At 42.1% G+C, this 18,207-nt stretch overlaps 1 protein-coding gene across 9 annotated transcripts in view; it reads right to left on the minus strand.

Annotated features, from left to right (window-relative positions):
* The window catches only part of STRA8 (stimulated by retinoic acid 8), a 42,026-nt gene that overhangs the window by 5,706 nt on the left and 18,113 nt on the right, over positions 1-18,207 (minus strand). For 8 of the 9 annotated variants that reach the window (XM_070755945.1, XM_070755950.1, XM_070755946.1 and 5 more), the window contains exons 6-8: positions 5,484-5,772; positions 3,482-3,558; positions 1,082-1,193 (exon numbers count right to left, since the gene is read on the minus strand). In XM_070755945.1, coding sequence (XP_070612046.1) covers positions 1,082-1,193; positions 3,482-3,558; positions 5,484-5,772 — 478 coding nt within the window. The remainder of the gene's footprint in view (positions 1-1,081; positions 1,194-3,481; positions 3,559-5,483; positions 5,773-18,207) is intronic. The other variant, XM_070755953.1, reaches the window with a different exon arrangement.

Genomic DNA, 18,207 nt, shown 5'->3' on the forward strand with positions numbered 1-18,207 from the left:
TGGATTACTAAAGTCGTATTTTTTACAATCAATTTTGGAGAGGTTAATTTTAAGCTTGAATCTGTTGCGTGCTCTTGTGTTGTTGTGGTTGAAGCTGAAGTAGTCGTTGACAGGCAGGACATTGCAGCATATGATCTTGTGGGCAATACTTAGATCATGTTTAAGGCGTCATAGTTCTAAGCTTTCTAGATCCAGGATTAAATACCTTCATTTACTCTATTTACTTCAATTTAGCTTTCCTTCATTTCTTGTGGTTTTTTCTATGAACAGTGTGCCTTAAAGCAGGGGTGCCAAACTCAAGTCATCCCAGCAGCATCATGTCACATTATCAGGACTTTACCCCCTCTTCCCTAAACTGGGCATGGCCAGCATGTGAATTATATGACCCGTGGCTGGGTGTTAGTCAGTCTTGCCTTAAAAGGTCCAGGGATTTAGTATTTTATCAATGAAATACTTATGTGACGTGATATTCAACAACTACAAGTAAATTTCAACTTTTAATGCCACTTATGGGGCATCAGGAAACCCCATTTCCTCTCAAATGCTCAGTTTAATTATGCTACAGTTCTCCAGAGTTTTAAGAAGGGTCTAAATTTACAACTCAAGGAATGATTGAGAAAAAATAAATGTTGCTGTAAATGGTGGCAGAACTTGGCTGATGTTCTTTAGATTCGGAAGGTAAACGCGTTTGATGATAGTAAGTACTAGGGTGAGAGATCATCAGGAGATTTCAAGGTTGTAGACTAAAATGGTGGTGGTGGTGGTGAAATCCCAGAAAGTGATAGTAAATCAATTCATTACTATTGCCAAGAAAACTGCATAGCCACATACATGTAATTACCAAACCTAATCCTAACTCAAGGGCAGTTTCAGTTGAAAATTGTTACCACATGAGTAGCTGAGAAATGACATAACTATGGGACTCTGAAAGTAGATTTAAAGTGATTTATCATCACTGTGCATTAGTCAATTTCAACTTTTCCCAACTGCTTCAATGTCTTTGTGACACAGCTTGTACTTCCTGTACCACATAAGGAATGGTCCTAACAAAGCTTGTTTCAAGCACATTGCAAAATCCTACCTCTGATGGTTGTGTGCTAGCAAAAAACAGGTTTTTCAAGAAGCTGATGATTTGCAAGTAGAGACGATGGTTATCCTCTTGACTATCTGAAGCACAGACTGTGAACGCTGAGCTGCAAACAAAATAATCTATACTGAGGTCCCCTATCAATTGTGCGGAAGAGAAAGCCAGCCTTTACTTTAAGAAAATGCATATAAAGGACTGTATGGTTACAGGTTTGACTGAAAAGAAATTCACACAAGCTTTGCTTTCATTACTGTGCCAGTACCAATAATTAATTAATTAATAATAATTTATTAGACTTGTATGCTGCCCCTCTCGGAAGACTCGGGGCGGCTCACAACAACAATGCAACAATACAGATACAAATCTAATAATTAAAAACTGTAAGTAAAATCCATTACCTTAAAAACAATTGATACTACACAATCATAGCCACACATAACTTTCAATGGTCAGACGCGGGGATACACTAGTTACCCCATGCCTGGCGACATAGATGAGCCGCTCTGAGTCTTCGTAGAGGGGCGGCTTACAAGTCAAATAAATGAATGAATGAATGAATGAATGAATATTTGTTTGTTTGTTTGTTTTATTTTATTTTATTTGTATGCCGCCCCTTTCCGTAGACTCGAGCTGGCTCACAACAATAACAAAGACAATGTAAGAACAAATCTAATAATTTAAAAAACACTAAAAACCCCATTATTAAAAGCAAGCATACACACAAATATACCATGTATAAACTGTATAGGCCCGGGGGAGATGTCTCAATTCCCCCATGCCTGACGGCAGAGATGGGTCTTAAGAACTTTATGAAAGGCAAGGAGGGTGGGGGCAGTTCTGATATCCAGGGGGAGCTGGTTCCAGAGGGTCGGGGCCACCACAGAGAAGGCTTTCTCCTGGGTCCCGCCAAACGATATTGTTTAGTCGACAGGACCCGGAGAAGGCCAACTCTGTGGGACCTAACCGGTCGCTGGGATTTGTGCGGCAGAAGGCAGTCCCGGAGATATTCTGGTCCGAGGCAACCAATGCAGACTGCGGAGTGTTGGTGTAACATGGGCATACCTTGGGGAGCCCATGATTGCTCTCGCAGCTATATTCTGCACAATCTGAAGTTTCCGAACACTTTTCAAAGGTAGCCCCATGTAGAGAGCATTACAGTAGTCGAACCACGAGGTGATGAGGGCATGAGTGACTATGAGCAGTGAGTCCCGGTCCAGATAGGGCCGCAACTGGTGCACCAGGCGAATCTATTACTATAGATACGTCGTAAGGCTCTTGCGGAAGGTGAGGAGGGTGGGTGAAGTTTGAATCTCTGGACGGAGTTGATTCCAGAGGACCGGGGCCACCATAGAGAAGGCTCTTCCCCTAGGCCCTGCCAGATGACATTGTCTGGTTGACAGGACCTGGAGAAGGCCAACTCTGTGGGACCCAATCCGCCGCTGTGATTTACTAATGGAAAACTGTGACTCCTAAAATTGGGCTGCTCTCGAAGAGTTCCTTTGTGGTGCTACCTGAGCAGTTCTGCATCACTGCCCCCTTAGTCTGCCATGGCAGAGTTCACTACTGGTGGCAGAAAAAAGCTGTAATCAACATGATGCTGGCTCCGTAATTTGTGTTTTTTGTCTCTTTTCAAGAATAATCAAATGTATAACCTCCCTGAGGGATCAGCTAATCAAGCTCTGATACTCCAACACCTTTGGGGGCAGGGGTGGGTTCCTTTTACCTTTTCCTATCAGTGCGCATTGTGACGTTTTGGGTGCGTGTCCCCTTGCGCAATTTCACTTTCACGCATGCTCAAAGGGACGATTTTACTCCCGCGCATGCTCAGAGAGACAAAAAACCACCGAAAATTACAAAAAAATATGATGCTGTGCACATACAGCACCCGGAGCCGTCATGCCAAAATTGCGACATCAGCGGGCCACTACCTGAGCACCCATACCAGACTGAACTGGTAGGAACCCACCACTGTTTGGGGGATGTCGGCAACTGGTCAAGCAATTTGTCCATTAAAGGAAATAAAAATGGTTGTTGGAGATGGAGGATTAATGAACTTCACAGCAAAAAGAGAACTGAGGGACAAAGAGGGTATGGTTAAACAGGAAATAGCAAAACCAGTAGCAATAGAATTTAGACTTATATACCACTTCACAGTGCTTTACAGCCCTCCCTAAGTGGTTTACAGAGCCCTCATATTGCTCGGAACAATCTGGGTCCGACCTCCGAAGGATGGAAGGCTGAGTCAACCTTGAGCTAGTCAGGATTGAACCCCTGGCAATAGGCAGAATCGGTCTGCAATAGTGCACTCTCACCCCAGCGCCACCAAAGGAAACTTGTGGAACTGCCTTATGCCTTATATAATAGTGTAGCAATTTATCTAATTAAAACCATTACCTTTGACTGGATATTTCTTGCGCTTCATTTCTATCAAGGAAACTAGTGGCCACATCAAAAGCATCTTCAAAGAGGATCTAAAAGAGAAAGCATTCTGGACATTACATCCAAAAGCATTATCCAAGAAACATTTTAAAATCCTGCTGTTGATTAGCATTTATTCTAGTGATTCCAAAAGAAATAAGAAGTGCGGCACTTGGTTATTCTATGATGAAACTGGTTGGTATGCATAATTGTTATCCACTGATTTTTCAGCACTGATTATTTTTAAAAAAGGTTAATAACTCTTTTAGGCAAGACCATTTATTTTTATGGTTTATATTTTATGATAGTTTCTAATTATTAAGGAGGTTGTGGTTTATTAATCTCTATTTTATGTTCACACTGAGCTTGGTTGTAATTAAGATTGCTCAAGAAGAATCCAGCAGTGTAAGGGAATAACTAAATTACTCTCAGCCTCCTTACTAGATGTTGTTCTTTCTCTGAAACTGTTTGCAGCGACACCCTACAAGTACTGCTTTGCTAACGTAACAGGAAAAGGCACTGTCAAAATTTCTTAAGGCATAAGACATTGGGACAAGAATTAGTTTCTCTAGAATCTATATAATTAAAAATAATCATATCCCTCCCCAATGCTTATTATCTGCCATGGATTTAGTGGAGAAGCCCACATAAATACTAGTTGATAAATGAGGCTTTGTAGTTTTTCCACCTAATCTACCAATCACAGATCTCATCTGGTACCTAACAATATGTTTTAATTATCACCAATCTGAACTAACTGGTGAATAAGGCAATGACGTGGCATGAGCTTATATTCTGAAAATAACAAATGTTATTGTGCTGTAATTAAGATTATCCTATTATATAGGTTTAGGTATAATTTTATTTTCTCTAGAGAAATCCTTTAAAAAAAAAATTAGAGCTAATTTTTGAACAATTTCTGAATGTTATTGTGAAGATCTATACTTATTGCTAATTTAGCTAAAATAATTCCTGGTGTTTTTAGAAATGATTATACTGTCCTCAGCAATTTAAATGTTAGAACTGTACACTTCACCCTTCATGGCTTGGGATCAGGTTATCTGAGGGACTGTCTTTTGCTGGTCACATCTACCTGGCCCATCGGAGCAGGAAGGCAGGGAATGCTACAGTTCTCATCCCTGCGGGAGATACAGCTGGTCGGATCCAGAAGACTGGGTTTCTTCATGGTGGCTCCCTCTCTCTGGAACATCATTTCCCCAGAGACTAAAATGGACCCCACTCTAATTCTCTTCCAGAAGGCGCTGAAGACCTGGTTCTGCCAGTGGGCCTGGGGAACCCAGAGCGGGATGGAGTCCATTAAATGATCAGCTGTTGCTGGGGCAGCAGGTGATTTTATTACATTAATTTATTTGATTTTTAAAATTAGTTTTATTGTTTTTAAATGTGGTTTTCATATTCTGTAACCTGCCTTGAGTCGCCATGGGTGAATAGGCGGCAATATAAATTCAATAAACAAACTATTAAGCTATAATTATCACCAATCTATCACCAGTTAGGTCCCACAGAGTGGGTCTTCTCCGGGTCCCGTCAACTAAACAATGCCGCTTGGCGGGACCCAGGGGAAGAGCCTTCTCTGTGGCGGCCCCGGCCCTCTGGAACCAACTCCCCCCAGAGATTAGAATTGCCTCCACCCTCCTTGCCTTTCGTAAGCTACTTAAAACCCACCTCTGCCGCCAGGCATGGTGGAATTGAGATACTCTTTCCCCCTAGACCTTTACAATTTTATGCATGGTATGTCTGTATGTATGTTTGGTTTTTATAATAATGGGTTTTCAACTGTTTTTAGTATTGGATTATTATTATATGCTGTTTTATTATTGCTGTTAGCCGCCCCGAGTCTCCGGAGAGGGGCGGCATACAAATCAAATCAAATCAAATCAAATCAAATCAAATCAAATCAAATCAAATCAAATCAAATCAAATCAAATCAATAATCGTAGAAGACACAAATTCTCACCTCCTCCGGTGTAGATCCTACTGAACCACTGGCTTCCTGACTATTGGTTCCACTGTCCCTCACACTGCTCTCATCAGTACAGGCAGGTTCTTGAGAAGCTGTCTTGATCTCAGAGATAAAATTCTGTCTTTGACTACAATACTGCAAAACACTGTCCTTCCTGTCTTCTGGGAGCCCCTGCCACAGATGGGAAACAGCTGTGGAGACCACAGGGAGCAAAACTTCTTCTGGGCTTACAACTGCATTATCAACCAGCAAGTCTACAGTCTGCTTGTAAAAATACAAGTATCTGGAAGGAAACAGGAAAGGAGACATCTCTCACAATATCTTCTGGAAGGTATCTAACAGGCACAGAGTAATAAACTGACTACACTGTGGACATCACCGTGAAAATGGATCGGAATTGGGCACATTCAGTCAGAAGATCATACCGTTTGCTGCTCAGAACATGAAAAAAGAAGAAGGGATGCCCTTGTTTTTATCGCCATGAAAAGTGTACAAAGACAATACTTTGGCACAATGCAGTTAAATAGATTTCATAAACAGCTCTCTAACATGAGGGTTATTCTAATTTTGCCCCAACTGCTGATGCAGAAGAAGTTGCCAAATTTTATGGTCTGAAATTGACGGAACATGATGCTTATGATGGAAAAGTGGAATTCTAAGACTGGAAACAGTAAGGACTATATTAGTTGGATTATATGGCCTGGGGAACACCACCAGATCAAATATTTGTTACATTATTGGCATAAGTAGATGGAAAAGTTCAGTTATAAAAACAAAGGTGTGGTCAGGGGCTCTTTGCTCATGTGCAAGTTCCGAGACGGTGCTAAAACAGAAGAAAACCAACCAGTTTCCACAATACAATATGGAATACTGTATACCCACCATTTTCAATGAGAACTTTGAAGTCCTTATTGATGAGAGCCAGAGGAACTGTGGAATGAAATCAAATAAGTTGTTAATAAAAAGTGTGAAAACACACTGTCTGTGATAAAGAAATAGAAGAAACCGGAATGGACGTTTGAAACAGACAGCAAAAACCAAGAAAGACAAAATTTTCTGGAAGGCTCTAATCAAAAATTGCCATAGCCTAGAGAAGGAATAGTATTATAATATCTATAAAGACATCAAAGATGGAAAAGGGTATGGAAAACCAAAGAAAGTCTTCCAAAAGATTTATTAAACTAGAAAGTCTAATTGATTTATTAAAGATGTCAACAAACAGATTCAAGGAAATTAAGCATATAAGGAAGGGGTATGTTGAAATTCTGTACTGTACATATATCAACATCCAAGACAGCTTAGAAGATATTCCCTACTTATGTAATCTTCTAATACAGAAATACCAAGTTAAATCAACTCTCTTATTACTAAATTGGAAAGCTATGAGAATTGATGGAATATTTTGAAAAACATGATAAGCAATGAAGAAGAATCAGTAAAATATCTAATTGAACTATGCTAAAAATATGGAGAACCTAATGGCCAACTGGTAGGAAGATGTGAGGCTACATATCAGTACCAAAGAAAAGATCTTTAAGAGATTATACAACTGCCACACAATAAGTAACCATAATTTAAAATGCTATCAAAATAATGGTTAGGATCATCCAACACAAACTAGATCTATATTCAGTTGTTCAAATTGGCTTTAGAAGAGGGAGACATTATTGCAGATGCATTTTAGAAAAATAGGAATAATAAAAGAATATCCCCAAAATGTCAATCTACCGTTAATTGATTATAGAATACTTTTGTTTGTGGCAACTATATCAACCTGTTAATTGTCTTTAGAAAAATGGGATCAACAGAACATCTCACTCATGCAAAATTGATGCACAGATCAGGAGGCCACAGAATATAAAACAGACTGGCTCTAGTTGGCAAAAGAATAAGATAAGGCTATATATTATTTGAAAATATAATGAGAGAAGATGCATTAGAAGATGTGTGTAGTTTTAAAATTGAAGAAATAACCTGCGTTATATTGAAGAGACTAATCTGATATTTATTTATTAAATTGATATGCCACCTATTTCACTGTCACAGCAACACTGGGTGGCTTACATAAGATAATACAAAATGAATATGTCTATATGTTGATTAATAATAAATTATCTTCAATGTTTCAACCCAAATACTAGAGGTTACAAATACTAGACGCCTGACAAGGAAGATCGCTAGTTCAACTACACTTGTAAAATAATTGCAAGGGCACAGAGCTTAATAACTTCACTGTAGAAAATAAAGTGTAAGAGAACAAAACTGATGAGAATGATCAGATTGCCTGACAAGGCAATATCTGCAGAAAATTGTTACCCAATAATCACATCCTTAATTAAACCACTTAATATTCTATGTTAACATTATCTGTTACTAATGTTCCGCAGCAAAGGAATAAAAGGACAAGAAAATTGTAACGTCTGCTTTTATCATAATCGACATTCAAGAGGTCGCTTTCTAAAACATTTCATGGAAGGAAAAAATCAAGATAACTCTTGCTCTAAATTGAGTTCCTGTGCCATTTCTTATATTTGCTATTCATTGAAACAACCAGCTTGCCACATAAAATCAAACTCAAAATGTTAAATACACATACCATGATTTATACGGAATATAATTATGATGAGAGCTCACAATATGTATACATCCAAAATAAAATCCAGAATGGCCAGCATTTATTTTTCATAAAATTCTAAAGTATTTCAAACTGATAGCTGAAAATGTAAATAATCTGCAGCATTTAGTAATGATGATAAAGGAGCACAGTACAATAATAGGGATAATAATAATTTATTACATTTATGTGCCACTAGACTTCCAGCAGTTTTGGAGGGTACCTAAATGAAACATTAAAAACAAAAGAAAGACAAGAGATACAAATAAACAGTAAAAATTATAAATGTGATAAAACTAAACAGGCACAGAAAAGGAAATAAACCCACATAATGCAACAGAGCTTCATTCATGCTTGCTAAAGGCCTAGATGAAGAACTTTGCCTTCAAGGCCCTTTGAAACATCATCAGGGTGTCGTCTGTTTGGATCTTGAGAGGAATTATATCACAGAAGGCGGGCACTGCTATGGAGGCGACAAACTTTTGGACCCCAACAGATGGTCTTGTTTAATCAAAGACCCTAAACAGAGAAAGCCAACTAAGCCAGATCAAATCAATTGGGCAGATACTATGGATAGCAGGCATTCCCTCAAGTTATCAGATGTCATTACCGGACTCCATAGTATCATCCCCTAACTCCCAACATTTTACCCTTAGACTATCCACGGTTGACCTCTCCAGATTCCTAAGAGGTCAGTACAGGGCGTACATAAGTGCACTAGAGTACCTTCCATCCCCTGTCCTATAGTCTCTCCTATATCTCCTATTTCTCCTCTACTATATCCTCTATAACCTTCATTGTGTATTATTGTGTATTGGACAAAATAAATAAATAAATAAAATATGTTAGGTAGGTGTTGTGGTTCCGTCTGAGGCCCCTCCGGGAACGGCTGACCTTCTGTCGGTTTCCAGCTCAGAGGGAGAGGCTGAGGAACAGGAGGTGCAGACAGACGAGGAGGAGGAATCCCAGGCTGAAGAAGAGGGAGGACAGCCAGAGTCCCACCAGGGGGAGCTCTCCCCAGCAAAGCAGCCTGGATTCCTTAGAGGAAAGTGCACAAGCCATAATTGATCTGCGACAATGAAGAGCTACTCAGAGACGGAATCAATTGGCTAAATACTTTCAGCATTAAAGTGGCAACAGCTGGGTTTGGGTGTGGTGCTCTTGGGAAAGGCTAAAAGGCAGACCCACCCTTCCTGGCTTGTGGAGTTTTATCTTTGAGAGTCGTGGGACCTGACTGTGAACTTTGGCGTCTTGGAATCCTGGTTTGTGCCTTTGACTATTGAAACCTTGGGGGGGGGGGCAGCAAGAAGCTTGCTGTATTGTCTGGACATCAGGACCCTGCTGTACCGTATTATATCCTGTCTGTTGGGAAGAACAGGTTTTCCTCTGTGCTTATTTTTTCCAGTTATAAAATACTTTTGGCTTTTACCAGAGTGTCTGGCTGTTTTTTCCAGTTGGTGTTGAGGTCTGGGGGAACCCAGACAGAACAGGTAGGGTTTTATAGTGACCAGCACAATGAATCACAGCCGTAAACTGGTAAACAGTGCAGCACGCAAAGCAGAAGTGTTGCATAGGACAACAAGATATGACTATCAGTGACGGCACCACTCCATTCTGGACCAACAGAAACTTTTGGGTGGTCTTTAAGGGCATCCCTGTGTAGAATATACTGCAGTTAAATTGTGAGATTGGATGATCGTCTGAAGAGGCTCTTATCTAGAAAAAGGCTAACAAGAATTGTGAGTTCAGGAACCTCCCCAAATTACTTACCACTTGTCAGTTTTCTCAGGAAAACCAGACAGGAAATACAACCTCATAAGCTAATTCTACTTTATTGTAAAAGGATCTTGCAAATCTGAAAGTAGCAATCTCCCACTATCATTTTGCAGCCTGATCACTTAGGGTTGATCCTTCTTGTTTCTTTCTCTAATTAACTAGGGTTTTGTTTTGTTTTTTTGCTCGTGTCTGACTGTTCCCTAGGACAGGGGTCTCCAATCCTGGCAACTTTAAGATTTGTGGATCCTCAGTTCCTTAGCCAGCAAAGCCCTAGCAGGCATCTCTAATCCCTGTCAAATACAATTACAGTGGTACCTCTACTTAAGAATGTCTCTATTTAAGAATTTTTCTAGATAAGAACCGGGTGCTCAAGATTTTTTTGCCTCTTCTTAATAACCATTTTCTACTTAAGAACCTGAGCCCGAAAAATTTCCCAGGAAATTTGAGAGCGGCATGAAGGCCCGGCCAGTTTCCTGCCATTCCCCCTTTAACCCTGGCCATCTTGGGCTTTTCTGGGCTGCCAGAGGAGCCTTTCTGTGGCGCTTAAGGAGGCTTTGGCAGCCCAGAGCGAACAGAATGTTTTCCTTTCTCTGAGTGCTTAGAGAGGGAATAAACCACTTCGCTGTGGTGACTCCCTCGCGCTGCCTCCCATATACCCAGTGCCATGTTGCCTCCTGGAGCGTCTGGGCATGGAAAGGCAAAGGGGGGCGCTCACCTCACCTTCCTTCGGCAGCGACTGTCCTCCTCCTCTTCTTCCTCCTCCTCCTCCCACCCAAATTCAGAGCTTTTATTTCTTTCCTAATGGGTTTGCACGCATTATTTGCTTTTACATTGATTCCTATGGGAAAAAATGCTTCTACGTAAGAATGTTTCTACTTAAGAACCTGGTCACGGAACGAATTAAGTTCTTAAGTAGAGATACCACTGTATATCTAATCCAGCCAAGGTCACATATAGAATATTCAAGATCTGGGTTGCACAAAGTGTTGTATCCTGAAATGGCTACCTTGTAACGCTGTAAATAGTTTGTTCCTCTTTTCCAGCGCTGTCTGAGCCCAAGCAGGAAGTCGCTCCTGATTGGCTCAGACGCGGCCGGCTCTCGCTTTGGCGGGAACCGCAAAAGTATAAAAGAAGCGGCTTCTCCCTGCAGAGCCAGTCGGTACTCGCTGAATCGTCACTTTACCTTGCTGAGCTGTCACTTATTCTCTGAGCTGAATAAAAGTACCGATTGCTCAAACCCTGTCTCTGGGTCTACTTCACTGGCGACGAACGAACGGAAGAACTTCGCGTGCAACATGGACAAAATCCAGATCGGCCAGGCTCCAGAACTTTTCGATGCCGAGAAAATGACTTGGGACGAGTACATGGCCACCTTCGAGATATTCCTCGAGGCGGCGGGAATGCAGGACGCCGGAGCCGATCGCAGACGGGCTATTTTTCTAAACTACTGCGGCGCAGAGATCCGTAGACTTGCCCAAACTCTCACCGAACCAGAACAAGCAAGAGCCACAGCGTGGGACGTCCTTCAACAGAAACTAGCGAGCCATTTTAAACCAACCAGACCAGCCGTGGTTTACCGGCATCAATTTCACATGATGGCTCAGAGAGAAACCGAGTCGATAAGCCAATTCACAACGCGGCTTCGAACGGTACTCGCTCAATGCAAGTTTCAAGATCCGGAAGCTCGCCTCACCGACGCCTTGATTTTCGGCATGAAGAACCACACAGTGAGAAGTAAACTCCTCACCGAAGATGAGCCGACTCTACAAACCGTAATCAAATTAGCGCAAACCGCGGAAGCAGCCGACGCAGCGGCAAGAGAATTAAAAGAGCACGGAAGGCGAGAAACCATTGCCAAAATCGACGCCGAGTCTCCCAGCGCCATGGGAACAGACGTCCGCGGCCAGCTAACTAGCAACGGGGACGACTGCCTCCTCCTGCAAGACCAACCGAGACACCCTAGAGCTACTCATCCAGCCCCCTGCGCGGGCTGCCGGGGAAATCACCAGCGCCATCGATGCCCGTTCCGCGACACCACTTGCCGCCGTTGCAACCGGAGAGGCCACATCGCCATCGCATGCAGGGCAACGGCACCAGAAGAAACTTTTGCCACACAACAATACCAGCGACCCCAAAACCACCACCCCCAATCGCGAGAAAGGAGACCGTTCCGCAACTCGGGTCAAAGGAATTACCCCACCGCTAACCGAGACTACAATAGAGGTAACTCTCAATATTCCGTGAATAACACGGCAACCAAAAAGGGGGCTAAAATTGTTATCTCGTTGTTGCTAAATAACCAGCCTTGCTCAATGGAGCTAGATACGGGTTCGAGATATACCATCATGCCCTGGGAAAAATTTAAGCTATATATGCCTAATGTGTCTGAGGCTGACCTAATTCAAACCTCTTTGGTGATCAGAGACTTCCAAGGGGGGGTAATCTCGGTCCTGGGAACTGCAAATGTACCTATTGTATTTAAGAATGTCAAATGTACCCTTCCCATGCTTATTGTGACGGGGGCCAAACACTCCCTGCTAGGGCTAGCATGGATGGAACCGTTGGGGATTGAAATTTCGGGTGTGTGTAATGTAAACTGTGATATTATGCCTAACTTTGTGAAAGAATTCCCTGAAGTGTTCAGCCCCACCTTAGGATTGTATAAGGGAACCCCCATATCTTTCTCTATTGACCCCAAGGTCCCACCAGTTAGACTGAAACCTCGCAGGGTTCCCCTCCCGCTTCTCCCCAAGCTAGACTTACAGCTGGACAAACTCATTAGTCAAGGTATCTTGGTCCCTGTGGAACAGGGGCCATGGGAAACTCCCATAGTGACACCCCTGAAGCCAGATGGCTCCTTAAGAGTTTGCGCTGATTACAAATCAACCCTGAATAAGGCACTCCAACACCACCCCTACCCCATTCCGGTTGTGCAACAACTCTTACACTCCCTGGGGGAGGGGAAAAGGTTCGCAAAGATCGACCTGGCGCAGGCTTACCAGCAACTTCCGGTCGATGAACAAACAGCAAACGCTCAAACAATTGTAACGCACAGGGGGGCTTTCAAATGCACGAGGTTACAGTTTGGGGTGAGCATAGCCCCAGGGATATTCCAGAGCATCATGGAACGCCTATTGTCAGGGGTAAATGGGGCCATCCCATATTTTGATGACATCTTAATTGCAGGGGAAAACCAGGAACAAGTGAACAAAAGAATAAGGGAAGTACTTAAGAGGCTACAGGACAAAGGGTTACGAATCAAGCCTGATAAATGTGTCTGGGGAACTAACAGTATTGAATTCCTAGGATATAAAATAGATAAGGAAGGTATCCACCCCACAACTGAGAAGCTGAGAGCAATTAGAGAAGCCCCAGAGCCACGAGATAAGAGTGAGTTGCAAGCATTTTTGGGCCTCCTTAATTTTTATTCCGTTTTTTTAAAGCAGAAGGCAACAGTAGCAGAGCCTCTCCATCGTTTACTCCAGAAGGAAGCCCGCTGGACATGGGGGAAAATTGAACGTGAAGCCTTTGCTCAAATAAAAAATTTACTAACTTCTAAAAGTGTAGTAGTCCAATATAGTGCCTCACTACCCATTAGGCTCACGTGCGACGCTTCGCCGTACGGCATAGGAGGAGTCCTAGCTCACGTTCTACCTAATCAGACAGAGGCCCCAATAGCATTTTTTTCAAGAACCATGACCAGCACGGAGAGAAATTATAGCCAGTTAGACAAGGAGGCTCTGGCATTAGTGGCAGGGGTAAAGAAGTTTCACAATTACATTTTTGGAAGAAATTTTGAGCTAGTCACTGACCACAAACCCCTACTAGGCCTGCTAGCCCCCAACAAGCCCACTCCACCTTTTATGTCTCCAAGACTAATCAGATGGGCCCTTTTCCTCTCTGGGTATCAGTATGAGCTCACCCACAAGGGGGGGAAGGAAATCAATCATGCAGACGGCCTCAGCAGATGCCCCATAGCAGACTTGGTAGAAGACCCTGTTCCAACCACAGACGTGCTAATGATAGAACTCGAGGAAAACCCACTAACCACAGCAAAAGAGGTAGCTGCACACACGCAGCAAGACCAAATCCTGAAACAAGTAGTGAACTGTGTTCTAAAGGGATGGCAAAATGATATTGTTAAACCTGAATTGTGTGATTTTAAGAACAAAAGGCTTGAATTGTCATATGTAAAAGGTTGTTTGCTGTGGGGGGATAGAGTGATCATCCCCAAACGCCTAAGGGAAAAGGTACTCAGAATGTTACACGTGGGCCATCCTGGGATTGTCAGGATGAAGAGCCTAGCAAGGGGGCATTTATGGTGGCCAGGGCTTGATGCTGATATTGAAAGTTGGGTTTCAAAGTGTGACCCGTGCCAAGAGTCTAGGCCCAATCCCCCCAAAACAACTCCGGCTGAGTGGGAACAGCCTGCTGGCCCTTGGTCTAGGATCCACATTGATTTTGCTGGCCCAGTGGGGTCTCAGTATTTCCTAATAGTGGTTGATGCTTTCTCCAAATGGTTGGAAATAATAGCAATGAACAACATAACCACAAGTGCCACTATCAAGGTATTGAGCAGACTGTTTGCATCCCATGGTTGCCCTGATCTATTGGTGTCTGACAATGGACCACAACTAACAGCCAGGCAATTCGAATTATTCCTAGATGGCCTGGGGGTCAGACATGCCCTCATCTCGCCTTACTCGCCCTGGGCTAACGGGTTGGCAGAACGTTACGTAAGGGTGGCAAAAGAGGCATTGCACAGGTCAGGCCCTGGAGATGTGCAACAGAACTTGGACCAATTCTTATTAACCCAGCACATTACCCCTAACTCGCACACACATGTAAGCCCTGCAGAGTTATTGATGGGGAGAAAGTTGAGGTCACCACTAGACAGGTTAAACCCAAGGTTCTGTTTGAATAATAACCAAATGTGCATAAAACCAGAAAGAGAAATGTATTTGGGTCAAAATGTATATGTAAAATGCTTTGATGGAAATGTAAACTGGATGAAGGGAATTATTGTTAAGCAAAATGCACCCAAGACTTATATTGTTAAACTGGAGGATGGTCGTTTGTGGAAACGACACATAGACCACATTCGGAAACGAACTGAAAACCAATTACAACAACCCGCTGACTCGGACTCTCCCCCCTCAACAGACTTTTATACATTGCCCGAACTAAGAAACACGCAGAGAGACTTATCGGGCCAGGGGGAACCATCCAGCGACGCCGAGCCATCCTCGTCCTCCGAGGCCTTCGTTGGGCCCGCCAGGCCTAGTCCGCCGCACCGGGAGAACAGCGGCGAGCCATCCTCCACAGTCAGTGGCGAAGGAGAAAATGGACTGCGCAGGTCAGCGCGAGAGTCTCGAAGGCCTCACCGATTGGACGACTTCGTCACGTGGCTTTCTTGATGGATGGGTCCAACTATGAGGGGAGGGGTGTTGTATCCTGAAATGGCTACCTTGTAACGCTGTAAATAGTTTGTTCCTCTTTTCCAGCGCTGTCTGAGCCCAAGCAGGAAGTCGCTCCTGATTGGCTCAGACGCGGCCGGCTCTCGCTTTGGCGGGAACCGCAAAAGTATAAAAGAAGCGGCTTCTCCCTGCAGAGCCAGTCGGTACTCGCTGAATCGTCACTTTACCTTGCTGAGCTGTCACTTATTCTCTGAGCTGAATAAAAGTACCGATTGCTCAAACCCTGTCTCTGGGTCTACTTCACAAAGACCCTTCCCTCACCCCCAGCCTCATCCGGTCTTTGTAGACCTGACTTAGAGATGGTTCTTCCCAATCCAAACACAACCAGCCTCCGGGTACTGGCAAAGCCTTGAAACTCTCACTTGGCAAGCCCAAAAGCAAAAGATAATAGACTAAGATTAAATACAAAAAAAAAATGACCAAACTGACAACAGACGACCAACATTAGAACTGACAATAAAATTGAAGTGGTGGTTAGCTTCAGTTTTTTGGGATTGACTACTAACAGTTAAACAACTTGAAATATACTGCTCACAAAATAAAGGGAACACTTAAACAACAGACTATAACTCCAAGTGAATCAAACTTCTGTGAAATCAAACTGTCCGCTTAGGAAGCAACACTGACTGACAATCAATTTCATTTTGTTGTCAGCACATTCACCTTTGTACAGAACAAAGCATTCAATGAGAATATTTCATTCATTCAGATCTAGGATGTGTTATTTGAGTGTTCCCTTTATTTTTTTGAGCAGTGTATATTAAGTGGCACCTGACAATGAAATGTCTGGAAAAGATAAGTTGAGAGGCTTGATCATAATTTCCTTCTTCTCCACCAATGTCTACATTTACTGTGACCCATAGCTATAAAGATTATAATTGTAACGGCAATAGTTTTTCTTATGATACTCTATGAATGCCAAATTTGTACTGACACAGAATAAAAGGTATTGGTGTGTTTAATATTGGAGAAAAGGTCAATAATACCATGGATAGCTGGGAAAACAAATAAATGCATTATAGTACAAACCAACCCACAGTTCTCACTTGAAGAAAAAATGGAAAGGAAAAAGGAAAGAATAACCAACATAAAGATGGATGGATTAGTCTTATTTATAATTTTTTTTAGGATAGCAAGTAGATGTCTTTCACAAAAATTACAAAATCATCTGAAAATTGAAGAAAACAACTTTGAGTTAATAGACCATTACCAAACGAGGAAGGAATTCCTTTCAGATGAACTTTCTGTCATGATTTTTACTTTGCTTTCTGTTATATTATTAAACTAATTATGATTTGTAGGATGGCATTTGAATTTATTTGATTAAGATAATCTTAAAAAAAGGAATTAATTATTTACATTAATTAGGGGACTAACCGTGGAATTAGAAATTAAATTCAAGAAAATTCATACTAAATGTTGAAGAATATGAATAATTTACATTATGATAAAAACAGTGATCATAATTGAAAGTATCACTGTAAGAGGGATGGAATAAGACAAGAAATCACAAAACAATTTTATAGGTTATGTATTAAAAAACAAACCTGATTGTACTGATTTTTATAATCTCTTAAAAAAATAAATAGGTTAATTAGGAAATGCCTCAAGTTGTGTAACTGAAATACTTTTGCACCACCTGCTGGTCACATTCCATAGTTATTCTTACAATGCTGCCCCTATTTATTCTCTCAGAAAAAAGTAGCACACATTGTGCCACATAATAGGTACACAGGGTCCTACGAGGGTGTGTTACAACTTACATCGCTGCTGGTTCACTTCCTCCTGCACCATGTGACCAGGCCTTCTGGCCACGCGCATGTGCAGAAGCAAAACTTCAAAAAAAATTTAAAAGCCTGAAACAAGATGGCGCATGTAAAGAAAAAAAAATCCCCCCATCCCTCCCACCAATTTCCTCCCCCCCCCCAATTTTTTTTTAAAAAAATATGGCGGCCTCTAGGGACCAGCATCGACCACTCTAGTTCTGTGACATCATTGTGACATCACCAGCGGGTTGCTACCAGTTTGGGCAAATTGGTCTGAACCGGAAGGAACCCATCTCAGGGTCTTATTATGTGATAAGCACATTTAAGAACAGCAGAAACAGAATACAGTGATACCTTGTCTTACAAACTTAATTGGTTCCGGGACGAGGTTCTTAAGGTGAAAAGTTTGTAAGATGAAACAATGTTTCCCATAGGAATCAATGGAAAAACAATTAATGCGTGCAAGCCCAAAATTCACCCCTTTTGCCAGCCGAAGCGCTCGTTTTTGCACTGTTGAGGCTCCCCTCCATGGGAAACCCCACCTCCAGACTTCTGTGTTTTTGCAATGCTGCAGGGGAATCCCAGCAGTGCAAAAACAGGTGCTTCGCTGGCAACGGAAGTCCGGAGGTGGGGCATCCCAGCAGCGGCAGTGGGTTTGTAAGGTGAAAATAGTTTGTAAGAAGAGGCAAAAAAATCTTAAACCCTGGGTTTGTATCTCGAAAAGTTTGTATGACGAGGCGTTTGTAAGACGAGGTATCACTGTATGTGTTTTTCAGAAGCAGTTCAGGATAAGTAGTGACTTGCAATTTGTATCAAGAAGCACTTATTTCCAGCTTATTTGGAGCTATTGTTACATCTTTTTTTTCTTTGATTCCTGCACTATTGTTTCTGCTTTTTTCTTCCCTCATTACCCCCCCACACTTTTCGCTTCAATATGGGTTCTTGTTTGTTTTTATCTGAATTAAATTTAATTAAAATTTTTATACATAAAAAATAAAGCAAATTTTGTTGACTAGTATTCTTGAATCACATGACACAAATGAACCTTTTCACCAAGCTATACTATAGCTACAGACAAAATATAC

Source organism: Erythrolamprus reginae, chromosome 6 (genome assembly GCF_031021105.1).
Source record: "Erythrolamprus reginae isolate rEryReg1 chromosome 6, rEryReg1.hap1, whole genome shotgun sequence".
Taxonomy (NCBI): domain Eukaryota; kingdom Metazoa; phylum Chordata; class Lepidosauria; order Squamata; family Dipsadidae; genus Erythrolamprus; species Erythrolamprus reginae.